The sequence below is a fragment of the Vulpes lagopus genome, chromosome 15 (genome assembly GCF_018345385.1).
Source record: "Vulpes lagopus strain Blue_001 chromosome 15, ASM1834538v1, whole genome shotgun sequence".
Lineage (NCBI taxonomy): Eukaryota > Metazoa > Chordata > Mammalia > Carnivora > Canidae > Vulpes > Vulpes lagopus.
In genome coordinates, this window is record NC_054838.1 from 12,354,514 (window position 1) to 12,381,943 (window position 27,430).

At 35.2% G+C, this 27,430-nt stretch overlaps 1 protein-coding gene and 1 pseudogene across 1 annotated transcript in view; both read right to left on the minus strand.

Moving 5' to 3' along the window:
• Positions 1-27,430, minus strand: part of PDE3B (phosphodiesterase 3B) — a gene marked incomplete at its 5' end in the record, with an annotated part of 164,528 nt that overhangs the window by 23,732 nt on the left and 113,366 nt on the right. Inside the window, 6 exon segments of the mRNA XM_041730463.1 lie at positions 1,288-1,399; positions 2,606-2,743; positions 4,196-4,347; positions 11,895-11,971; positions 12,515-12,725; positions 24,337-24,443. Coding sequence (XP_041586397.1) covers positions 1,288-1,399; positions 2,606-2,743; positions 4,196-4,347; positions 11,895-11,971; positions 12,515-12,725; positions 24,337-24,443 — 797 coding nt within the window.
• On the minus strand, positions 15,344-16,288 carry LOC121476441 (annotated as a pseudogene).

Here is a 27,430-nt window from a genome sequence, read left to right on the forward strand (position 1 = left end):
ACATCCAAAACAGTGTCTGAGACATAGTATGTAATTAAGAAAACACTGGTTTACTGAAGTTATCATTATGTGAAAAGGTAAGACCTACAAATGAAACCCAGCTTTGCCATTTCTAGTTTTATCATCTTGGGAAAGATTCTTCTGAGTTTTTACTTCTCACCTGTGAAAGTTAGATAATATAAACTTTTCAGCAGAGATGAATCTTCATGGATCTAATGATTATAGTCATAGCTGATATTCAATAAGATTTCAACACTTCAATAAATATGTAATGAGTACCATGTAAGAATCAGCAGATGACACAATAAAAAGGATTCAGGCTATCGAAATGACATGGTGTCAGTCTGTAAGGAGCTTAATCATTCATGCAGTTAACACCTTTTATTGACCATTTACTATGTGCCAGGAAATCTGATATGTGCTTTCCATGGCTTGTCACTACCTACAGAGAAAGGACTACTGTAATTTCCATCTACAAATCTGGAAACTAAAATTTAGAAAAGTTAGATCCAGAGGTTCTTTTCTTAATATATTCTAACTGGACCTGGAGACTCTATTGCCTCTTTTTTTTCCATTCCCCTTCTTTGAAGTCCATTTTAAAGTATCACTTTATTTAGAAAATGCAGTCACTTTTTTTAAAGCATATCTTATAAGTGGAAATTATAGTACATATAACTCATATTAAGTATCATTATTAATGAGTTATGCCAATTTAAGGATAATTTGCTGTTTATAAAAGAGATTTCCCAAAATATGTCTTTATAAAGGGAAACTGTAGAATGTATAAATGTATAAGGAAAACTACCTTTTCCTATTATGAAATTCAAATTCTATTTTACCATAAAATCAAATAGCCATTAGCAATTATTCCAAAAATTAGGACACAGTTAAAAACAGAAATTCTGTGGATAAATTTTAAATATTTATACATCAAGAATTTTCTCACACTCTTAGTTACCAAACATTTAAAAGATAAGGTATCTAGATGAAGAATTATTAACAAAGAAAGCTGTATACCACATAATAATTATGGGAAAGAGCACATTATAAATATATACCTGTATTAGGATTCACTTTGTGAAAAATGAATTTTAAAAAGTTTTAAAGAATATATACCAAAATGTTAATAGTAATCCATTAACTCTAGGTAGCAGGATACAGATTACTTTTTTAAATCCCTATTTAAAATTTTTCCAAACATGTAATTTAAAAAGTGTTTAGAAGTGAAGGAAAAAATAATAGTTTTAAAATCAGTATTATCTTATAATAAGATCTGCTGATACTTACAAGGAATGTCTCGGTAGCCATTCTCCAATGCACGAAAATAGTTAATGAACTGTAGAGTGGGGATTTTAAATATTTCCAATAAGCCAGTGTCTTGAAATAAGGTATACATAACCTAAATGTCAATTAAAATAAAATTCACAATAAAGTCAGAATTTCTATTTGTAGTTGAGCAGCATATGCTTTCGTGATCTGCATTTGGGAATGTTACCATGTCTTTAAGTCACTAATTTATTAAAAAACTTTCCTAGAAGAAATTCTTTTCAAAACATTAAAAAGGAAGATATCACCCTAAACCTTTGAAAGCCAAAGAGAGATTACCACATCATGTCCCAATTTAAAAAATTTTCCATTCTCTGGGCAGCCCAGGTGGCTCAGTGGTTGAGCTTCTGCCTTTGGCTCAGGTTGTGATCCTGGAGACCCGGGATCACGTCCCACATCGGGCTCCCTGTATGGAGCCTGCTTCTCTCTCTACCCATGTCTCTGCACCTCTCTCTCTCTCTCTCTCTCTCTCTCTCTCTCTCTCTTTCATGAATAAATAAATAAATAAAATTTTAAAAAATAAATACAAAATAAATAAAAATTTTCCATTTTTCCCTTTAGCTTAATTTTATTTACAATTTATTAAAGGGCATATGAATTCTATTCTACTCTAGTCCTAGGTGTTAACAGAAGTCAGAACAGTATATTTATTACATTTTTGTCTCTAAAAACTTCAGTGAGATGAAACTATATGCCATCCACATAAATTATCCTTAGGTTTGTATATTTCATTAATAAAATACTTTGAAGATAATGAGAGTGATATTTTGGGATGGTTAATCTGATGCTGTTGTATGAACCCCTCAGGGAGAACACTGACTCTGGATGGTAAAAAGGAACTATTTTCCCATGGTTCTAGCATGAAATGAAACATTTGGCCTTGGGTAAAGTGCAGGGAGGGCAGGTGAAAAAAAAAAAAAAAAGCATAAGTTTCAGTGGTTAGAATTAGCTCACCTTTCATGTCCTTTTCAACCTCAGGGTTCAATATAAAGTAACTCTATTCTATAGTAAAATTAAATCCCACTAATATATAACAAATACTTTTCCTTTATTCAAATAAAATTATATAAAATACATATAGCAATATAATTATTTTTATATATGAGTTTTTGTATATATGTTTCTCTTTTCAGATTTTCTACTGAAAATTTCATTTGTGAAAAAAATTCAGTGAACAATGTTGAACTTGTGTCTAAACCAATATTACACATTTTTAGATTCTGTGTTTTATAAAGATTCAAGAAAATTTATAATTAAAAGGTAGAAATTTTAAACAAACCTGACTAAGGATCCTTCCTGATTTCTCTCCCATTTTTTCCACAACTTCAAATATTTGAAAATTCCAGTTGCTCATCTTTTCTATTAAGGAGTCATAATCTTCTATTAAAATCAGGTCCAGTGGTGCTTCCTGTTCAATCTGTACCCAGAGGGGGAAAAACACACAAACCTACTTAATCTTATCTTTAAAAAATATTGTTAAATCCACATCTAAATATTGTTAAAATTTAAAATGAAAAAATGGTCAATAATACTTTTTTCTTTTTTTTAAATAACAATATTTTCTATAGAAGTTATCCTCAAATATAATCTGTACTTCCTAGTTCTTCTCTTTGTAAAATGCTATCTTCAGAAAAATGTAAAAATGTCTTATCTTCCAGGTGTCAGAAGACTTACTGATTTTCACAGTGCTTTTTAAAAAGAAAATACTGTATTTCCAAAACACTATATACAAATGTAAAATCATCCCTTATTTTCATTTTAGAAGTTATAAGTATTAAAAGGGCAATAGAAAGAGACTCCTATCTTAACACTGGCATTTATTACTAGTTTAACTTCCCAAAAGGAATGGATACTTTTTTTCCCCTAAATAGCTTAAATTTTGAACTTAGGAACAAAAAAAACTGCTACCATAAGATGTTTTTTAATGCTTTATGCACATGTTCCTCACACGTTAACAGGAAAACATGTGATGAGGAAAACATCAGCATACAAAGTAATATATCTACTATAAAACTAAAAATCTGTTCATTTTACAATAAATACACTTTATTGTTCTAGGATGATGATGAATTCAGAAGTACACTTGACCCTTGAACAACACAAATGTGAACTACGCAGGTCCACTTACACAGACTTTTCATAGTCCAGTTCTGTAAATAAAGTATGTACTCATAGGACTGTAAGTACAGTATATACAGTACTGCATTTTCTCTTCCTTATGATTTTTAATAACATTTTGTTTACTCTAGATATTTCATTGTAAGAATACAGTATACAGTACATATAACACACAAAATATGTGTTAACTGAAGTGTTTATGTTATCAGTAAGACTTCTGATCAACTGAAGGTTATCAGTAATAAAGTTCTGGGGGAGTTAAGTTATATGTGGATTTTTTACTGTGTTTCGGAGGGTCAGCACCCCTAATACCAGCACTGTTCAAGGGTCAACTATAATTATTATTTTATTTTATTTTATTTTATTTTTTTTTTTTTAAATTTTTTTTTTTTTTTTTTTAATTTTTTATTTATTTTTTTTTATTTATGATAGTCACAGAGAGATAGAGAGAGGCAGAGACACAGGCAGAGGGAGAAGCAGGCTCCATGCACCGGGAGCCCGATGTGGGATTCGATCCCGGGTCTCCAGGATCGCGCCCTGGGCCAAAGGCAGGCGCCAAACCGCTGCGCCACCCAGGGATCCCTATAATTATTATTTTAACCCAAGGTTCTCTTTAATAATAACTTTTCAGTAAAAAATTTAAAAATACTATTATATTAAAAATCTTGTTCTGGGCAAAAATAATGAAACTAGTACTAAACTAATATTATATTTCACCTTAACATAATCATATGGAAAGTTTATCTTTTACATTTGGTTGTGGTTCATTCTGTGCCTCTTCTGTTAGGTGACTATCACCTTCCAAAAATAATTTTCTGTAGTCTCCATTTTCTGTTTCTACTTCTTGTTGCACTTCTGCACAGTTGAATGGTTGTTTTGGGGGAACAGTGTTGTCTTCATCACCTTTCAAAAAATATATACAGTGATATTAAGAAACTATATGCATAGTTTTTAAGGAAAATTACCTAATTTACCTAATTTCATAGGTAATTTACCTAATTACCTATGAAAAATATTCAAATAGAGGCATCTGGGTGGCTCAGTCAGGAAGCACCTGGGATGAGCACTCCCTGCTCAGCAGGGAGTCTGTTCCTCCCCCTGCTTGTGCTCTTTTTCTCAAATAAATAAGTTTAAAAAAATTTCATATAAAGTGAACCACCCTGGCATTCAATCTAAGGACACTATTAAATTGTATCCTACTGGACTACATGGCCCAGGTATCTTGTGCTCAGGCAACACAGATATTTTACCTGATGTACCTATTCATGGACAAAATAAGTGGGAATGGGGGGTGGAATATTTTTTATAAAAGTGAGTATTCTTTTTTAAGTGATTTAAAAAAGTCAGTCCCTACCAATAGGAACTTTTTAGCAACTTGATTATGCAATGTCCAACATCTTAAATTGTCTGAGTTTTGGCTATAAAAACTCTAAAGTCATAATTATAAATGAATGAGATCAAGGCACATCTAAAAATTAAAACACAGTATCATTGTGAATTATTTCTCTACCAATGTGATTAATAATATTCTTTTTTACACAGATCTCATGGAAAAGGGAAATAGCACTGGTAGCTAAACAGCATTCATTCACATTAAAAAAAATCATATTCATTCTGTTGGCAGTATTTTTTTAAAAAGATTTTATTTATTTATTCATGAGAGACACAGAGAGTGAGGCAGAGACACAGGCAGAGGGAGAAGCAGGCTCCATGCAGGGAGCCTGACGCAGGACTCCATCCCAGAACTCCAGGATCACACCCAGAGCATGAAGGCAGACGTTCAACTGCTGAGCCACTGAGGAGTCTCCTGTAGGCAATATTACAAACAGGAAACTTCCTTGAAACCCATCAACAGTAGAATAAATAAATGTAGTGTATTCATACAGCTGAACACTATGGAGCAAAGAGAAAGAATGACAACCACATGTAATAACATGAATGATTCTTAAAAATATAACATTGAATGTGATTCTCTTTATGGAAAGTTCAACAATATACCAAAACTGGTATATATGAGTACAGATAGCCAAGACAAACGTCATCTTTAGAAAGTATGAAGAGGCCATGAGGAGAAATTCTGAGGGGCTGGTAATATTTTATTTATTAGTTTATTGAGCTAAGTGATTACACAGGTATGGTAAGTGTATGAATACTCAAGTTATAAGGTTATGATTCATTTAATTTTCAATATGTAGGGGCTTGTTCTAAGTAAAAGTCTTTTATTTTTTTTAAGTCTTTTCTTTTTAATTTTTTTTAATTTTTTTTTAAATTTATTTATGATAGTCACAGAGAGAGAGAGAGAGAGGCAGAGGCACAGGCAGAGGGAGAAGCAGGCTCCATGCACCAGGAGCCCGATGTGGGATTCGATCCCGGGTCTCTAGGATTGCGCCCTGGGCCAAAGGCAGGCACCAAACTGCTGCGCCACCTAGTGATCCCCAAGTCTTTTCTTTTCTAAGATTTTATTTATTTTATTTGAGAAAGAGCATGCATGTATGCAACAAGCAGGAGGAGGGGGAAAGGAGAGGGAGAGAATCTCAGGCAGACTCCACACTGAGCACATGGGGCTCAATCTCATGATTGAGGTCACCTAAGAAGGTGACCTGAACCAAAACCAAAGGTTAGATGCTAAACCAACTAAGCCTTAGGCTCCTCTATGTAAAAGAATTTTTAAGAGTATTTAGTGGAATTGAGTTGCAGAAGAACTAGGTTCAAATCCTGATTTTTGTACTTGATAATGGCAAGCAACTTCCCCTATAAAAATAAGGATAACATCTATCTTATTAGATGCTACATATAAATAAATGATCCATAAATTTTAGTCAAATTTGAATCTAACACACTGAATATACTAAAAAAGCCATTAACTAATGATGATCAGGAAATAATATCCTTTGGAAAATATTATTTTATTCCCCTCCCCCCAAAAAACATTTAAAAAGTGAAATTAAGAATATGCAACTACTCTCGGTAAGTCAAGGCAGTGTTAGTATAATAGTATTCTAAAATAGCCATCAATCTAAAAATTGACATTTAAAATTTATTACAGGGGATCCCTGGGTGGCGCAGCGGTTCGGTGCCTGCCTTTGGCCCAGGGCGCGATCCTGGAGACCCGGGATCGAATCCCACATCGGGCTCCCGGTGCATGGAGCCTGCTTCTCCCTCTGCCTGTGTCTCTGCCTCTCTCTCTCTCTGTGACTATCATAAATAAATAATAAAAAAAAAAAAAAAATTAAAAAAAAAAAAAATAAAATTTATTACATACTTTCTTTTCAATGGTCCAAACTAATAACTATATCTTATACAGAATAGTTATAAAAACAGTTGAAATAAATGTACTAATTTCTTTTCCAAAGATTCCCACAACACTGCCTCCTATCTCCCTTGCACTCTTTTGAAATGTATTCCTCCATCAAGACAAAGCATTTATTTCCTAATCCCCTGGAATCTGGACAGACAGTACGACTGTTCTGATTAACAGAATATGACCTAAGTACCTCTTTGTCTATTCTGGGTTGAGCCATTAACCTGACTGGCAGCTATCACATCCTCCTCTCCTGGAATCCAGCAAACATGTTGGAAGAAGCCCAAAGATAGTCATATTTAGATGGGCTAGTCAATAGTCAACAGACACATGAGTAATCCCATCTGGAAATTCAGGCCAATCATTTCTTCAGATGATTGTCACTCTTATCAATATCTGACTGTAATCACATGAGAGTCCTCAAGTGACAATCTCCCAGCAGCTACCAGTCAATCCAAAGAACTGTATGTGTGTATACAGTATAATAACATACTACAAATCCACCCATTATAAGTGTATAATTGAACAATTTTAAATTTACAGTTGTACAATCATTATGACAATCTAGTTTTAGAACATTCTTATCACCCCAAAAAGTATTCTCTTGCTTATTTACATTTAATCCCTATTTTCATCCTAGGTAATCACTGTTCTGATTATTATCCCTATAAATTCACCATTTTTTCTAGCATTTCATGTAAAGAGAATCACAACAATATGTAATCTTTTGAACCTGGCTTCTTTCACTTAAAATAATGTTTTGAAGTCTATCCATGTAGTGGCATGTGTCAGAAGTTTGTTCCTTTCATTGCTAAATAAAATTACATTGTATGAATAATACCACATGATATATATATCCATTCGCAAGTTAGTGGACACTGGGATCATTTCTAGTTTTGCAGCATCATCAATAATGTCATAACATTCACAATCTTGTCTTTGAGTGCTCATATGCTTTCTCATGGATAAATTCTTAGCCATGGTATTACTGAGTGATATGGTAAATTTATGTATAACTTTTATTATTTTCAAAGATACTCTTTATTTATTTGAGAGAGAGAGAGAGAGAGAGAGAGAGAGAGAGAGAGAGAGAACCAGAGAGCACAAGTGGGCAGAACAGCAGAGGAAGCAGGAGAAGAATCAGGCTCCCCATGACCCTGGGGTCAAGACCTGAGCCTAAGACAGACGCTTAATGACTGAGCTACCCAGTAACTTTTAGAGAAACTGTCAGAATGTTTCCCAAAGTAGCGGACCATTTTATACTCTCATCAGCAATGCACAAAGACTCTAATTTCTCTGCATCCTTGCTAATACTTGGTATTATCTTTTTAATTACAGTTATTCTAGTTTCAGTGTAGTATCTCATTGTGTAATTTGCATTTCCTTAATAACTAACAATGTTCATTGTCTTTTCTTGTGTTCATTAACCATTTGTTTATATCCTTCTCCAAATAACTTAGACCACAATATCAGACATCTTTTGCCCATTTTTTGAGTTGACTTAATACTGAATTACAATTTTTTTTATATATTATAGATATAAGACCTAATAAGATGTATCACTTCCGAATATTTTCCCTCAGTCTGTGGTTTGTCTTTTCATTTTCTTATTGTTGTCTTTGGAAGCGCAAAAGTTTTTAATTTTGCTGAAGCCTAATTTGTCTTTTTTTTTCTTTCATGGGTTGTGCTTTTGGTATTATATCTAAGAATGCTTTATTTGACTCAAGGTTACAAAGACTGTATCCTATATTTTCTCGTTTAAAAAAATTTTTTTAAAATTTATGATAGTCACACAGAGAGAGAGAGAGAGAGAGAGAGGCAGAGACATAGACAGAGGGAGAAGCAGGCTCCATGCACCGGGAGTCCAACGTGGGATTCGATCCTGGGTCTCCAGGATCCTGCCCTGGGCAAAGGCAGGCGCTAAACTGCTGTGCCACCCAGGGATCCCCTGTATCCTATATTTTCTTCTACAAGTTTCAAAGTTTTAACTCTTACACTTAGGTCTATGATCTATTTTGAGTTACTTTTTGTGTAGACAGTCTAGATTATGCACTTTTTGTGTGTAAGAGTCCAGATTCTTTCTTTGACAAGTGGATATCCACTTGTCTTGGCCCCATTTGGTGAAAAAAAACTATCCTTTCTCTTTTGAATTGTCTGGCTTCTATATCAAAATTCAATTGTTTGGACTTGCAGTTCTGTTCCAATGACCTACAGGCCCATCTTTGTGCCAATACCTCACTATCTTAATTACAGTGGTTTTATAATAAGTTTTGAAATCAGGTAGTGTCAGTCTCCCAAATTCATTCTTTATCCAAATACATTTGACTATTGTTGGTCATTGTCTAAATTTAAGAACAACTTGTCAATTTCTATCAAAAAAGCCTGCTATAAGTTGATAAGGACTACACTGAATTTATAGATCGATTTGGGAGAACAGTACTGACAATACTGAGTTTCCCAATCCTTTAATATGAAGTGCCTCTCGATTTATTTAGATTTTCTCTAATTTCTATCAACAGTGTTTTGTAGTTTTCAGTTTATAAATCTTCCTCTTCTTTTGTTAAGTTTATTCTAACTACATCATTCTTATTAATACTATTATGAATGGAAATGTTAATTTCAATTTATGATGGTTCATTGCTAGTATACAGAAATAGTTAACTTTGTCACTGATCTTGCATCTTGTCTCTGTTAAACTGTTTTATTGGTTGTAGTGGGTGTATATGTATTCTTTGGGATTTCCTACACAAAGGTTCATATGATCTATGAATATGGGACAGTTTCATTTCTTTATTTTTATTCAGGATGCCTTTACTTCTTTTTCTTTCTAATTTTCCTGGTGAGAATCACCAGTACCATGTTGATTACAAGTGCTGAAATAAAAAAATCTTTATTTTATTTTATTTTATTTTATTTTATTTTATTTTATTTTTTTACAATTTTACTTATGTATTCATGAGAGACAAAGAGAGAAAGGCAAAGACATAGGCAGAGGGAGAAGCAGGCTCCATGCAGGAAGCCCGATGTGGGACTTGATCCTGGGAACCCAGGATCACGCCCTGAGATGAAGGCATCCACTACTGAGCCAGGCATCCCTCTTGTTCTTGATCCTAGGGAGAAAGCATCAGTCTTCTTCTATTAAGAATGATGTTTATGTGTGTATTTTTCAAAGAGGCCCTTTATTCATATTGAAGAACTTCCTTGCTATAACTCTCCTGAATCTTTATATCATGAAAGAGTATCATATTTTATCAAATGATTTTTCTGCACCTATTTAGATTATCATGTGTTTTTCTCCCCCTTTGTTCTATTAATGTAGTGTATTACATTGATTGATTTTCAAATGTTAAACTACTCTTGCATTCCTGGGATAAATACTGCTTGCTCACGGTGTGACCATTTCCTGTGTTGCTGGATTCAGTTTAATATTATTTTGTTAAGGATTGCTGTGTCTATACACATATTGGTCTATAGTCTTCTTGGATGCCTTTGAATGTTATGACATCAGGATAATATTAGTCCTACAGAAGGAGTTGGGAAGTTTTCCCTCCTATTCTACTTTTTGGAAGAGTTTGTGAAGGACTGGTCTTTTGTGAGTGTGTGTGTGTGTGTGTGCGCGCGTGTGCACGTGCGCAAGTGTGTGTTTTATATAATGTAAGAACCAAAACCTACTGAATTGTACATTTTAAAAGGGTGACTTTTGTCGAAGGACATCACAGCTCCTTCCACAATTTGGCAATTGTGGGCACTGCTGCTATAAACATTGGGGTACAGGTGTCCTGGCGTTTCACTACATCTGTATCTTTGGGGTAAATACCCCAGTAGTGCAATTGCTGGGTCGTAGGGTAACTCTATTTTTAACTCTTTGAGGAAACTCCACACTGTTTTCTAGAGATGAATGGATAAAGAAGATGTGATATATATACATTGGAATATTCCTCAGCCATCAGAAAGGATAAATACCCACCATTTGCTTCACATGGACGGAACTGGAGGGTATTATGAGGAGTGAAGTAAGTCAATCAGAGAAGGACAATTATCATATGGTTTCACTCATATAATATAAGAAATAGTGAAAGGGTTATAAGGGAAAAGAGGGAACTGAATGGGAAAAATTAAAGAGGGAGACAAACCATGAGAAAACTCTTAACTCTGGGAAACAAACAAAGGGTTGCAGAAGGGAAGGAGGGCGGGAAGATGGGGTAACTGGGCGATGGGCACTGAGGAGGGCACTTGATGGGATGAGCACTGGGTGTTATATGCTGGCAAATCAAACTTCAATTAAAAAAATAAAAGGGTGACTTTTATAGCATGTAAAACCCCTGTGGGAACTATTTATTTCTGGTTTACCTTTATTCATAGGGTGCAGTGCTACAGAGTTTACCAAGTTATCCCTACTCTGGTAAGTCTTCAACTCTAATCTCTGTCTCCCTAATTCCACAGAACTACCAAAAAGACTGCTCATTTTATTAGTCACTGGCCTCTCCGGAAGGAGCAAATACCGTTCTGATAGCCCCAAACTCCAGGCTCATTTTTGTGAATTTCTATCCTCCTCCAGATCTCATACTGGTAATTCTGAGGAACTTGTTAGTTTTCAATGGTTTTAAGCACATTTTGATTGCTAACAACTTGTCTGGCTTTTCTAGCTACTTTCAGGGGGGAATGATGGTCTGAGTCACCTAGTTAACTATCACTATATGCCAGGGTCATCCATTTTTTAAGGTTCTAAAATAACCATAATTTTATTACCAATAATATTTCTTGTTTGAGGATATTAAATGTTTCAGAATGGTATAACAAATTAAATTTTAAAACAACTTCTTTCTATGCCATAAAAAATGTATGCAAACCCTTTTGGGCTTAGATAGTTCAACATTAACATAATTAATTTCACTGTTTATGAACCCTAGCCATAACCTGAAAAGACCACATTCATTTGTGCAGCACATTTTAGTCTTCAAAACACTTTTATCATGTTATTTTTAACTTGTTCCTAGTAACTCCTCTACTTATTTCCTAAGTATATAAAACATTACATCTTCATTTTAAAGATAGATAAACTGAAGTCAAAATCACTCATTTATTTATTTCTAAAACAATGTAAGAAATTGCTCCGAAATTCAAACACACATGACTTTTGCAATCTCACCTGACTTCCCATTGTGGCAGTCTGTACCAGACTCAGATTCAGATGTTGAAACATATTTCAATATTTGATGTCCACAGCTTATAGAATAAAACAGATAAATATACCTTTATAAATTAGGCAAACAAATTTTTCCCTAAACACAAATAGAAAATCTGCTTAATTTTTAAAGATCCTAACAGCAAAACAACGTACAATTCCAATCTCTCTATAAACTTAATAAGTAGGCTTTATCTTGGAAGGCATCCTATGTCCCTGAAGAAAATAACATATTTTGAAAGTCAACCCTAAGGTCTGGTAAACACTTATTACTGATAAAAAATGGAGAAATAAAGACAAACACCATATGAACTGGGTACTAAGGTACAATATACCAAAATAATTCTCATAATTTACTGGTATCTTGAGATGGAATACCACTATATATCACCTCAGATAGCAATCACTTAATTGGAAAACAAATACTTGCACTAAAATGAGAAAAAGTGTATTAAGAATAAAAACTACTCAGTAAAGAAGATAAAAGTTTTAACACATCAACTAGTTATAATAGAAAACTAGTAATACTTTATTAAAATAACCTATATTTTGAAATAGAAATAATGAACATTTGGGAAACTTACCTGTTACATAAACTGCTATCTGAATTTCTAAGTTGCTGGTAAATATCTGGTGAATTGGGTGCACTGCCCAGAGATCTGTGTAAAATAACACCTGGCTTAGCAAGAAAATTGGCAGTGTCAGGAAATTCTATAGGTGATTGATTGGTTAGAGAGCCAGCAGACACTGGTCCATGGCTTGGAGAATTCACAGGGCTCAGGCTGGGAAAAGCACCTTAAAAAATTAAAAGAGAGGAAAGAGATCGATAAATAAGTATGTATGCATGGATAGGTGTTTAATGTCTGTGTGTATTTATAAGGAACATTTTCCTTCCTTAAAAAAAGCATTTACAATTAAATGATAAAACAGATTTCCAGGTAGAGCTATCTTCAAGACATTATAGGCAGAAATATGCTTAAAGCAGAATATAGACCATATCTGCCATCATCAGTGAATGTGAAATAAATACCTTGTTGCAGGATGGCACAGATATTAAAAAGTGTACCTAAAATGTACAAAGTGTGGCACACATTTTTTTAAGTCACATTGGTCTTTATCTTTCATATTTTATATCCCTATCAGCTTATTATCCACATGAACAAAGTATTGCTACCAAATTTTACTGAAGAACCAAAGTTCTTAACAGCAATTAGCAAGTTGAGCAATGAAAAATTATGTTAACACGACAGCTGATCCCTTTTCAAAATATATCCAAGTATGTCCAGTTCATTCATTCATTTAACAAATACTTGAGAGCCCACTATATGGTGGAAAATGTGCTGGGTTTCACAATGGAGAAAAAGATACCATCCCTGCAACTCAACAAACCTAGAGATTAGTGGAGAATACAAACAAGTGCTAAGCACTAAAATTAAAAAAAAAAAAAAAGCCAGAGTGCTTTAGAAATACATCTCTAATGCTATTGATTTGCTCCAAAAATCTTCACTGAGTGCCCTGAACTAAGGTGGAATGGGTATATCTGGAGAAAGGTAGGCAGATTTAAAACTTTATTTGGAAATAAAGATCCAAGTAAAATGTGAATCAGAGGGGAAAGCAGACACAGTTATCAAGGAGCTAGGATTTTTTCAGGCTTAGTGGTATAAACACTTACAGATCTGTGTGACGGTTAATTTTACGTGTCAGTTGGGCTAGGCTATCTATGGTGTCCAGCTGTTTGGTCAACACCAGGCTAGAAGTGGCTGGGAAAGTATTTTTCAGAGGTGATTAACATTCAAATCAGTAAACTGAGTATAGCGGATGATCCTCCCTAATGTGTGTGGGTCTCATCCAATTGGTTGAAGGCTTTATAAGGAAAGATTGAGGTCCTCCAAAGAAGAAGGAATTTTGCCTCCAGACTGCCTTCAGATGCAGCACTACGGTATCAACTCCTGCTGGTACTTCTAGCTGGACAGCCTGCCCTTCAAATCTCAAACCTGCCAACTCTCACAATCTTGCAAACCAATTCTTTAAAATAAACCCATCCCTCCAACTCTAGCTCTCTCTGTAAATACATACACACACATCATATTAGTTGTCCGGAAATGCTAACAAGGTGCTATTTTATTTAATACAATGTGTTATCTTAATAACTTTGCAAGTAATATTTTCATTTCACATGTGGGGTTAAAAAAAAACCTACAAAAAAAGTCTAAAAACTTGATTTAATTAACACTGTGAGATCATACTCCTTCTCTAGAGCTGCCACTACTGTTCTATCAGATTGACTTATTTCGAGGCTCCTATACTTTCATACAGTGTTAGAGCTGAATGGGATTTTAAAAAATCTGGTCAACCAATTTAATGTTTTAGAAGAGGAAACTGAGGACAAGAAAAGACACAAGAAGAGTCTTTCCTGTCATAATGATTAGTTACTAACTGGAAACTAAGGTTCCAATTTCTAGCCCCCTTTTCTCTAATTATACTAGTGAGTGTCCAATATCCTGACAGACAGGCTAAGAAGAAGAACGGGAACATAATCTTAGGCTAGAAAGTTGACATAACAGAAAAACCTAGCAACCCTTAAAAAATGCTTTCTATAATACAGATTCACCGTTTTTATTTTAAACCTTTCTTAGTGTGAAATATAACACACATACAGAAAATGGAACAATAGGAACACTCACCACTCAAGCTAAGACAGAGATCAGAAACCCGTCTTCTAACTCTACTTCCTCTCATTAAAGGAAATCATTATTTTGACTTGCATGGTATTGCTTTTCTTCCCTTTCACTATATTGATGCCATGTGAGTACATATTTTTTTAACAATTGAGATTAGTTTTGCTTTTTTTTTAACTTTGTAAACAGAATTAGACAGTAAATATAAATGCTTCTATGCTTTGCTTACATTTTAAAAAGATATTTCCAGGCAGTTGCATAAGATTGAAGTTCTCTGATTTTCAATGCCATATAAAATTGTATGCATGAATATAGCACAATTTTATTTCTCTGCTCAAGTACTGAACTATCAAATTGTCTTCCAAAGTGGCTGTAGCATTTCACTTTCCCATCGATGCATCGTGTTCCCACTTCTGAACATTTTTTACCACTTGTTCTTGTCTGTCTTTAAAATTACAGAGCTCACAGTGGGTATGAAGTCTTGAGTTAGTGTGGTTTTGATTTGCATTTCCCTAATGATTAATGATATTGAATATCTTTTCATGTGGTATGGGCCACTGGTATATCTTCTCTGGAGAAAGATCTATTCAGATCTCCTGCTCATTTTTTAATGAGGTCATTTGTCTTTTTATTACTGAGTTGTAGGACATCTTTGTATATTCTGGATACAAGACCACTATCAAATATATGATTTGTAAATATTTTCTCCCAACCTGTGTTTTGACTTTCTTTAGGTGTCTGTAAAAATACAAATGTTTTTAATTTTAATGAATTCCAATGATCAGGTTTTCTCATTCATGAACTGTGCTTTTGGTATCACATATCAGAACACTGTATTCAATACCCAAAGTCACAAACATTTTCTGTTTTCTTCTACCAGTTTTAATTCTTACAGTTGAGTCTATGATGCATTTGTGTTAATTTTTAATTATGAATAACAGGTAGGATTCCAAATTCTTTCTTTTTCCTACGTATATCCAGTTGTCTCAGCACCATTTGTTAAAAACACTGGTTCTTTCCCCCACTGAATCATCTTGGCACCCCTGTTGAAAATCAGTTGACCTCATAAGGATTTGTTTCTAGACTTTTAATTCTATCCCATTGAGACGGAATATCCTTTTGTCAGTATCAATCTTTTTTTTCTTTTGACTTTTTTATTACTCAAAAAAGTTTCATTATTTAAAGTTAGCTTTCTGACTCTGTGCTTGTGCCTTCAACACTTGCACAACGATTTTCTGCTCCTCAATAAGGAAAGCACGCTTGATCCTGTCACGAACACACTTAGCACACATGGAACCACCATAGGCCCTGCTGATGTGTTTTTTCATTTTAGACAATCTCATAAGGAACTTTAGGCCTCACAGCAAGAACTCCTCAAAGTTGGCCTGGGCACCTGCCACATGAAGACATTGGTGCTTTCCCAACCTTCTTGGTATAAAGGTAAACAATTCTATTACCAGGGGTTCCGGACAGCCTAATTTTGTTAGAGGCTGTAGGACAGCCTACGACAGCATGTCAAACGCTGAACCATTCTGAACACCTATGGATGCCGTCCCCAGAAGATGCCAGTATCAATCTCGATTACTATAGCTTGGTAATAAGTTTTAAACTTGAAAGTGAGAGTCCTCCAATTTCTCCTTTTTTATTAAAAATTGTTTTAGCTCTTCTGGGTGCCCTGAATTTCCACTTGAATTATTTTTTAAGATTTTATTTATTAGAGAGAGAGAGAGAAAGAGAGAGAGCGCGAGCGCATGAGCACAAGTTGGGGGGGAGGGGTAGAGGGAGAGAGAGGGAGGGAAGCAAACTACCTCCTGAGCAAGGAGCCCCACACAGGGCTCCATCCCAGGACCCTGAGATCATGATCTGAGCTGAAAACAGATGCTTAACTGACTGAGCCACCCAGGTGCCCCTCCATATGAATTTTATGATAAGCTTGTCAATTTCTGCAAAGAAACAAGCTCAGAACATGATAAAGATAGCATGAAATCTAGAACAATGTGGAGAGTATTGCCATCTTAACAATATTACATTTTCTGATCCACAAACACAGGGTATTTTTATATTTATTTAGACCCTTAATTTCTCTCAACAATGTTTTATAGTTTTCAGTGTACAAGTCTTACGCTCTTTTGTTAAATCTATTCCAAGTATTTCATTTTTTTTACTAATAACTGTCCATGGAATTATTTTCTTAATTTCAGTTTGCATATTCATGGATAGTGTATAGAAATACAATTTATTTTTGCATTGAGATCCTGTATCCTACCATACTGATAAGTTTCCTTATTGGTTTATAATAGATTTTAATGAATTTCTTCAGATTTTAATGAATTTCTACATGATGTCATCTGCAAATATAGTTTTACTTGTTCCTTTTATTCCTTCTTACCCAAATGCTATGTCTAGAACCTCCAATCTAATATTAAGTAGAGGTGGAAATTATTTTATAACTATTAAAATTATTTTATAGCTTCATTTTATAATTTCTAGTTCTCTATATTCTCTCTTTGATGAGACACTGTTGTCATAATTCTTCTTAAATACTGTAGATAGGGGTGCCTGGGTGGCTTAGCAGGATAAACATCTGCCTTTGGCTTAGGTCATGATCTTGGGGTCCTAGGATCAAGCCCTGGGTAGGGATCCCTGCTCAGCAGGGAGTCTGCTTCTCCCTCTCCCTCTGCCCCTCCTCCTCACTTGTGCTCTGTCTCTCAAAATAAATCAAATCTTAAAAAAAAATTTTAGATATGGTTTCCACTAGTACTTTAAACATATTTATAATAACAGATTTAAGTTATTACCTATTAAGTCCAAATCTAAGCCCAATTAGGGAAATTTTCTGTTGGCAAAAATTTGTTTCTTTGCATGTTTCATATTTTTTGGTTGAAAACTGGACATTTTATATAATATATTTTTAACAATTCTGGCATCAGATCCCTCCCACACCCAAGGCTTGTTATGTTGCTGATTTGAGTCTGGTTTCTTGTTTCTGGCTGTTGAATGACTTTCCCGGACTAATTATGTAGATTCTGTTTTCTCTGACACATATAGCCAGTGAGTTCTTTGCTGGCTTTTTTTTTTTTTTTTCCTTCTTCTCCTTTAAGTTCTTGATTTATTTTTTAAGCTTGACTTCTGTAAGTCACCCACAGGTCAGTATAACTTTGTGGTCAACCAATGATGAGTCAGAAGATTTCTTTAAATGTCTCGCCTAGGGCAGCCCTGGTGGCGCAGCGGTTTGGCGCCGCCTGCAGCCTGGAGTGTGATCCTGGAGACCCGGGATCGAGTCCCACATCGGGCTCCCTGCATGGAGCTGGCTTCTCCCTCTGCCTGTGTCTCTGCCTCTCTCTCTCTGTGTCTATAAATAAATAAAATCTTAAAAAAAAAAAATGTCTCGTCTATATGTCATCTGTAGAAGGGAATCTGTAAAGATACATCTTCAAACTTCAGTTTATGAAAGAGCCTTGGATTTCACATCCTGCTTATAAGAGGCCTCTAGGTCAGCTCCAGGCAAATGACCGGAGCCTTCTCCTTTCCCAGATCTGGCCTGGGCAGATACACAGCCTGGCATATGTGCTCGGCCTCCAGAACCCCAGGAATCTGTCAGACGTTCTCAAGTTCCCTGTGGTCATCTAGTATCCAGGATTTCCTTGTAAATTCCCAGACAGCTCGTTTGCAGCAATTGAAGTCCCAGCCTTAGGGGTTCACAATGTTGCCTGGCATAAGGTTTGGTTCTTGTTTGTTTTTTTAGAGAGCTGAGCTCTGAGTCCAATCAAATACCCACAATACCTGGGAACAGAGATTTCCCAAGGAGCTTCAGATTGGGACAGATTGCTAGTACTCAGTGGAGTTCAAGAAGAGGTCAGATCTCCCTGGTGGTAGCAATGCTACCTGCTTTGAGCAAAAGTGCCACTGATGGAGAGTCCCCAAAGAAAACATCACAAGACCCATAGTCTTACCCAGGTTTGGCAGTCTCTCTTGTTCTGTTTTTTTTTTTCCCCCTCGGGTTTTTATTAATTCCCAATATTCTGAAATGGCTGAGTTTACTTTGTTGCCCTGTTTTTGTTGTTTTAGAGGAAAGTGAGTTTATGGAGAGCAGAGATTTCTCTGCCATTCCTGAAGGTCAATCTCTATATAGGATTTCAACACTTTGAAACTCATGGAGACTTGTTTCACAGTCCAGCCAATGGTCTACTGTTCTCCATCTTGTGAGTAATCTTGGAAAATATATTCATCCTGTGACAGCTGAATGTAGTGTTTTGCAGCCAGTTAGGTCAAGTCAGTTTGGACGTAAAAATCTCCAAATAGGACTACGGATTTGTCTATTTCTCTCTTTAATTCTATCGATTTTTGGCTCATGTATATTATAGCTGAGAGACCAAACCTACCTGCAATTGTGTATTTAGAGTGTGCATCTTGTAAAGATGCATATGCTTGAGTCTTGTGTTATTAACTGCTTGACAATCTTTGTCTTTTAACTGGAGTGTATTTTCAATTTTTTGTTGAAAACTGGATGTTTTAAAAATATGAGAACTCTAGCAGATCCTTGCCTCTGCGCCCCATCTCCCACAAAGTGTATGTTTAATGTAATATAGTGTTCAATCTATCTTGCTATTTCTTTTTTTAGTTGCTCCCTTTTTTTTGTCTTTAATCTTGTTTTGGATTCTTTTGGCTTATTCAAGTTTTTTTTTTTTTTTTTAATCATGCCAATGTTATCTCCCATATTCATTTTTTTCTTATACTTTTATTCTTTTAATTGTCACTCTGGATACTATAATGTATATCTTTGAAGTGTGACTTTCAAATTTATACTTTTTACTACTTTTCAATCATTGTTAGTACAAGCTTAAATCTATTTGCCCCTTCCTAACCCTTATACGCTATTTACCATATATTTAACTCCTTCATATATTATACATGCTACGAGAAAGTTATTATTGTGTTTTTAAACTAATATTCACCTGCATATTTAAGCTTACTAGTGCTTTTCATTCATTTCTGCCTGTCTACACTTTAATCCAGATCATTTTCCTCCTATCTAAGCTACTTCCTTCTCTGAATCTTAGTGCAGGTCTACTAACAATAAATTCTCTTAGCTTTCATCTATATGAAAAAATATTATTTCCCTTTAATTGTTAAAAGATATTTTCATTGGGCAGCCTGGGTGGCTCAGTGGTTTAGCACCTGCCTTCAGCCCAGGGCCTGATCCTGAGACCCAAGATCGAGTCCCGCATTGGGCTCCCTACAGGGAGCCTGCTTCTCCCTCTCCTGTGTCTCTGCCTCTCTCTCTGTGTGTCTCTCATGAATAAATGAATAAAATCTTTTAAAAAAAGATATTTTCATTGGATAAATAATTCCAGGTTGGCATTTTTTTTTTTGTTTTTTCAATACTTTAAATATGTCATTCTATTGTCTCTGAGTTCATACTTGCTGTTGCAGAGTTACTATCAATATTACTGTTGTTTCCTGGAAAATAGCCTTTTTTAATCTGGTTGAGATTTTTCTTGCGTTATAATTCAGGAGTTTGGCGGAAATCCCTAGCTATGATTTTCTTTATCTTCTTGGGGTTCACAGAGTTTCAGGAATTTGTTAATTCCCCTATTATTTTGGAAAATTATTCTGCCCTATTGTCTCTCTCCTCCCCTTTTGGAACTTCATTTATACACACATTACAACCATTAGTTGGGTCCAATATGTCTCTTAAATGTTCTGTTGCTTCGGATTATCTATGTTAAGGACTATTATATTTTCCGTTCTGTATTACCCTTCTTTTTTCTGATAACTTTCCTTGCTTAGGAGTCTGCATAGGCTGAAATTAATATAGCTATACTTGCTTTCTTTTGATTAGAGTTAGCATGGTGTACTTTCCTCCATTCATTTACTTTTAATCTTTATGTGTCTTTATATAGAAAGTGGGTTTCTTAGACAATATATAGTTAGGTCAATATATAGCTTTTGATCTACTCTAAAAATATATGTCTTCGTTTTTTAAAATTATTTATTTTTTAAAGATTTATTTTCATTTTTTTTAAAGAGGGACAGAGAGAGAGAGGGGAAGGGAGCAAGAGCAAGCAGAGTGAGTAGAGGGCAGAGGGAGAGAATCTTAAGCAGGCTCACACCCAGCACGGAGCCCGGATGCAGGGCTTGATCTCACTACTCTGGGATCATAACCTGAGCTGAAATCAAGAGTTGGACACTCAACAGACTGCATCACCCAGGCATCCCACAATGTATGTCTTTGATTGGTGCATTTAGACACCCGATGTTCAAAGTGATTCCTGATACAGTTGGATTAATAATACCTATTATGCCAATTATTGTTTTCTATTTTTGCCCTTGTTCTTTGTTCTTATTTATCTCTCTTACTCTTCTGCCTTTGTGGTTTTAATTGAGCATTTTATATGATTCCACTTTCTGTCTTTTCTTAGAATATTAGTTATACTTCTTTTTCAACTATTTTTAGTGGTTGCCCTAGAGTTTGTAATATACATTTACAACTAACCCAAGTTCACTTTCAAATAACACTACACTACTTCACAGAAACCTTGTAATAATGAGTACCTTATATAATAAAATAATCCTAATTCCTCTGGTCTTATATCATTACTGTCATTCATTTCATTTATATAAAGATATATAAATGCAAATATATACATAAGATATATATATATATAAGCATGTAGAATTGAATACATTTTTGCTATCATTATTCTAAATTGTTACTTAGATCAAATAAAGAAAAATAACAGCTTTTAATTTTATCTTTACTTATTCCTTCTTCAATGCTCTTCCCTTCTTTTTTTTTTTTTTAAGATTATTTATTTATTTATTCATGAGAGACAGAGGCAGAGGGAGAATCAGGCTACATGCAGGAAACCCAACGTGGGACTCAATCCTAGGACACCGGGATCACGCCTTGAGCCGAAGGCAGATAGATGCTCAACCAATGAGCCACCCAGGCGTCCCTGCTCTTCCCTTCTTTATGGAGATCTGAGTTACTAACCTGTAGTACTTTTCTTCTCTTTAAAGAACTTCTTTTAACATTTCTTGTCTGGCACATCTACTGGCAATAAGTTCCCTCAATTTTTGTTTGTCCAAGAAAGGCTTTTTTTCTCCTTCACTTTAAGAATTTCAAAAGTTACAGATTTCTAGGCGAGTGTTGATTCTCCCCCATCACTCTACTTGAATGGTTTATGAAGATAAGTTTGATGTAATTATTCTTTTTGTTCCTCTATAGTTAAGTTATTTTTCCCACCTTTGGCTTTTTTAAGGATTTTTTATCTTTGGTTTTCTGTAATTTGAAAATTTTCTGGATCTATGGTTTGGTGTTTAACACCTTATTTGAGAAAATCCTCAGTCACTACTGTTTCAAATATGTCTTCTTTCTTGCTTTCTTTTTCTGGTATTTCTTTTGCAGTTGCCCACAATCCTTGGATATTCTGTTCTGTTTTCTCAGTCTCTGTTTCTTTGTTTTTCCAGTTTTGAAGATTTCTGTTGACATATCCTAAAGCTCAGAGATTCTTTCCCTAGCTGGAGGGGAGCTCCATTAAAGGCATTCTTTATTTCTATTAAAGTGCTTTTGATTGTGAGCACTCATTTTTGTTTTGTTATTTTAGGATTACCACCTCACTACTTACATTACCCATCCATTCTTGCATATTGTCTACTTAATCCATTAGAACCCTTAGTTTGCTTTTAGTTTTTTTAGTTTTCCCTCTTGCTTTGGTGGGAGAATGACTAGAGCAGACTGAAGCTGAGTATTTCCCTTCCCCCAGTTTAGCTGGGCTCTGATAAATTCTCGGCTACCTAGTTTCCTCTGAAGGCAGCCCTGTTAAGAAGAGGAAAGGGCTCTGGTGTCTTTAAAAATGGTTCCTTTTCCCTTCCTCCTGATAGAAGCATGTTCTCTATGATTTCTGAGAGAATCTGGTCAAGCTCTTAAAGATGAATCCCATAAAATTGTGGGAGCTCCTTATGATTGGGTCTCTCGGGAGTTTTTAACACTCAGAGTTACCCTCCAGCAAGTTGCCAATTACAGTTCAGGCTTCCCGACCCCAGCATTGGTTCCAGGCACTGGTCCTAAGTTTCCCCTTCTCTTCTCCAAGAAGTCATTACTTTCTGTATTTGCTTGCTTCTCCAATTTTGGAGGGACCAGCTGCCCTGTGTCCTATCTCTCTTACAGATCCTAGAATAGTTTTTTTTTTTTTTTTAAGTCTGTTCAGCTTTTTTACTTGTTAGGACAGAATGGCAGCTTCTAGGCTCCTTAACGTGCAGAACCAGAAGCCACAGGTATTCTGTTATCTATATATATTTTTCCCCGGTGTTTCAGTTTGGATATTTTCTATTTTTCTTCAAGTTCACTACTCTTATTTTCTGTTGTGTCTAATCTGTTCTTAAACCATTCTATAAGCCTTTTAATGTAATCAACCACATTTCCCAGTTCTACACTGTCCATGGGTTCTTTTCTGTGTGCTCCAGTTCTGTTAAAATTATCCATCCATTTTTGTCCACCTTTCCTTCCCCTTTTTTTTCTTTCTTTTAAACATTATTATTTTAAAGTTTCTGTTAAATTCAACATCAATATCATAGGTAGATCTCCCTTTAGTGTTGGCTTTTCTTGCCTGTCAATAACATGGTCCTGCCTCTTCACATGTTTTATTGTTTTTCTATTGTATGCCAAACATTGTATATAAAAGAATTCTGTAATTGTATATTCCATTGCCCATAATATCAGACATAATGTACTTTATTTATTTTTAAATATTTTATTTATTCACGAGCGACAGAGAGAGAGAGGGGCAGAGACATAGGCAGAGGGAGAAGCAGGCTCCATGCAGGGAGCCTTATGTGGGACTCAATCCTGGGACTCCGGGATCACACCCTGGGCTGAAGGCAGCCACTCAACCGCTGAGCCACCCAGGCATCCCCATAATGTACTTTAAAAGTAGGTATCAGTGTTGTTCTGTTATTGCTTATGTTGCACCTGCATCTGTCGTCTAAAACTTTTTGAAGTGTTCTATAATCTTTTGAGTTAAAGAAAATTCCTTAATTAGTGAGGGTGGGTGAAATGGGTAAAGGAACAAACGATGGGGATGACGACTACAGTTGTTAATACTGGATTATATATTTGAAAAGTGCTAATAGAACAGATGTTAAAAGTTATCACAGGAAAAAATTGTGACTATGTATGGTGACAGATGTAAACTAGACTTACTGTACTGATCATTTTGTAATATATGCAAATATCAAATCATGTTTGTACACATGAAACTAATATACTGTTATATATCAATTATACCTTAAATAAATAAATGGGAAAAATTCTATTAGAAAGACTTACTAGGATAGAGTCAGTCAGGTTTCTTCCACTCTCATATTAAGATTTTTTTTTTCCTTTATAATTGCCACACTGCAAAAGAATACCCTTTCCAAAGAATTTTCCCTTGTTTTGGATATATGAATCTGGATCTGCAACTCTTGAGGTTAAGTAGCTCTATATTTTATCCCTGAATCCCTAGTGCCTAACAAAGTACCAGGTGCAGAGTGAATGTTCAAAAACTGTTATTGAATGAATGAGCAAATGGTCAACTAATAGCCAATCCAAATTGCTTAGTCATATTAATTTACAACACGTAAAATGGTATTCAAAGTTACCTCTAACTGTATAATGAAAATATTTTGCACTATTATATACTTTGAGATCTCCCACATTTAAATCATAAAGAATGATTTCTTACCAGCTCTTCTTAGACCTATATGGTGAGTTAGGGATACAGAAGATGACCTTTGCTTCGGGATTGTCAGAAGATTTGAACTAAAAGGCCCATTTAGATAGGATCCTTGACTAAAAGGGAAAGATAACAGATTAAGAATTTTAAAGCCATGGGAAATTTCCTCTTTTTTATTCATGGTCTTCAGTTCAACTAAGAAACATTTACTTATACATTCAGAGTTTAGACATCTATCTAGTGCTTACAGGCCTAAAGGAGGAGCCAGTAAATGTTTTCTGCAACAGATCAATTAGCAAATAAATACTTTTGGCTTTATAACTACTCGACCTTGAGTATAAAAGCCACTGTAGCATAAAAGCAGCCACAAATAATAATAAATAAGTATGATTGTGTTTCAATATAATTTTATTTGCAAAAAACAGATTACGGACCATACTGAGCCCACGGGCTGTAGTTTGCTGAACCCTGGTATTAAGCAGGTTATCAATAACATCTGGAGGACTTCTTAGAACACAGATTGCTAGTTTTACCTGCAGGTCTGGGGCAGGCAGGGCCAGTAATCTGCATTTCTAATAAGTTCATAGGTGATGCTGGCACTGCTGGGTCCAGGGACCTCATTGAGAATCACTGGCCTAAGATATACAGTTTTCACTATTTCTTGCCCCCTCTCTTCACAGCTATTGATTACCCATTAACTCAGTCACTTCCTATAACTATTTATTATAGGTTTCAGAGCTCTTATGAAGAAATTAAACATAGGTAGGCAATCACACAGTACAGCAATGTGATACATAAAATGCAATTTAAGATTATATATTTGAAAGCTTTCCAGTGCCAGCCATATAGCAAGTACATCATAAATTTTACCCTTTCTTTGATACTCACTAGCCTGTTTTCTTCTGTCAACATCTCACGTGGGCACTTTGCCACAGGCTCAAGGACAAATCTAGATTATCTGCTTTTCACTCAGTATTTTTTAGTGTAGGCTAAGTTCTCAATAAACTCTTCTCCAACTGCTTCATCTTTTCTATATGTCCATACTCATTATTCAAGGAAGGCCTATTTTTTCTGTGACGTAAAAGATTTTGTTCATGTCTCTATTACATTTATACATAGTGTATTAGAATTTCACTGATTATAGATTCTTTTCCCTCATTATTTTGTGATTTTCTCTAGGGGCTATAAGACATATCTCTACATCCCCAGTGGATATAGCACAGTGCCTGATAAAGGTGTTCAATGGGATAAATGAATGATCTTCTCTTTAGGTTCCTAGTCTCAATTTTCTAGAGAATATATCGATCATTTTTGCTCCCCAATTTTGGGTGGACTCTCTTTCTTTCACTAACTCTTGCTTTCAGGCTCTCCTTGGACCTTTTTCTAGAAACCCATGTTTGTTCTATATTCCCATGGAAGAAAAAAATTCTGTATTACAAAAAGAGAAGGCATGCAAAACCAGTTAGCAATCATTAAAACTTCCTTACTGACATTAACAAAAATTTTAACAACACTATTTTATTGTGTACCATTTATTGTTTTAGGTAGTTTACATACTTTTATCTTTTTTAGTCTCCTACTATTTAACAGATAAGGAAACTGAGGCTTCTAGAGGCTAAGTAATGTCCCCCCATTCACACAGCTAAAATTTACAGTGGCAGAGCTAAAATTCAACCTCTAATTTGTCTCTAGAAGGAGAAAGCATTTACTTTCTACCTATTTTTAAAAGGTCTTGCCTACATCTCCCACAAAACAATTCTATCTTTGTGTGTTTCTCCATCTGTAAAATTAGAGATTCAGAAGTAACACCCCCCCATCCAGTTTCATGGGTAGAATTTATTGATTCATCAGTTGCATATAACACCCAGTGCTCATTACATCAGTGCCCTCCTTAATGCCCATCACCCAGTTTCCCCATCCCCTCATTCATCTCCCCTCCTGAGATAAGGACTTTTAAATGAACATCTAACTTTTGGAGTCTATCATGTTTATCCTCAAGCCAGTAGTAATAATAATTTGTTGATGATGTCACAAAAAGAGGCAGTATGCAAGTAATGCCACCCAATAAATTCATGTCCGGCTAACACTCAGTCCTTCTTTGTATTTGAGATTTCCTTGCTCACATGTGAAGTGGGGGAAATGAGGAAAGCGCAGTAAGAATACCACTCAGGGCTATCTTCAAACAGAAAAATTTGTGTATTCTACCAAAGTTTACTCCCTGATTAATTGTCAAAACAAAGCTACGTCTTTGTCCTTTTCAAAATGGGCCCACAGCAAGGCTCCATAGTTTTCTACCTTGATCTAGGGTCTTAACAATTGAAGCATACCATACAGTCAGTTAGCTGTTTAGAATTGAGAGGTACAGGTCAAATTATAGGTTTCCAGCTGAGTTCTAGAATCGTCTCATTAATTCCTGGCCTACAACCAGATAAATGTACACTCCAATGAGATTACATAAAATACTGAAGAAAGCAGAGGAAAGAAGGATGGGAATCTAAAAGTTTATTAATAGTTGGTAGGAGGATGATAGAAATCAGATTTGGGAATCATTACAAGAGATTGTCAAAAGTTAAGGTCACAGAGTTAAGCCGCATGTTAAGAGTTGATTTTCAGCTAACCAATGCAAATTACCCTGATAAGGTTTGTATCATTGTGTGTGTGTGTGTGTGTGTGTAGCTGTATAAACTTGTTGGCTGTATGTCTAGATTCACAGAGTAATTCTCTTAAGAAACTGAGTGAGATGATGCCATTAGCCCCCTTGAATCTCTTCAGCTCAAATAGGGTCCAGGGATTGGTATAAATCTCTAATACATTATGAGATCCAGAATTGAGAAGCTGGTTCCCTAGTGCATTATTTAAGGAACATAGTTCCTATTGGCCCCCTTGAATCTCTTCAGCTCAAATAGGGTCCAGGGATTGGTATAAATCTCTAATACATTATGAGATCCAGAATTGAGAAGCTGGTTCCCTAGTGCATTATTTAAGGAACATAGTTCCTAACAAGTTCTTAACTGAGTAACAGATCAGTTATGGAGAGGAAGGATAAATTGGAGAATAAGTTAAAGGGAAGGCTCCTTAGCGTAGGGGTGATTATAGTCAATAG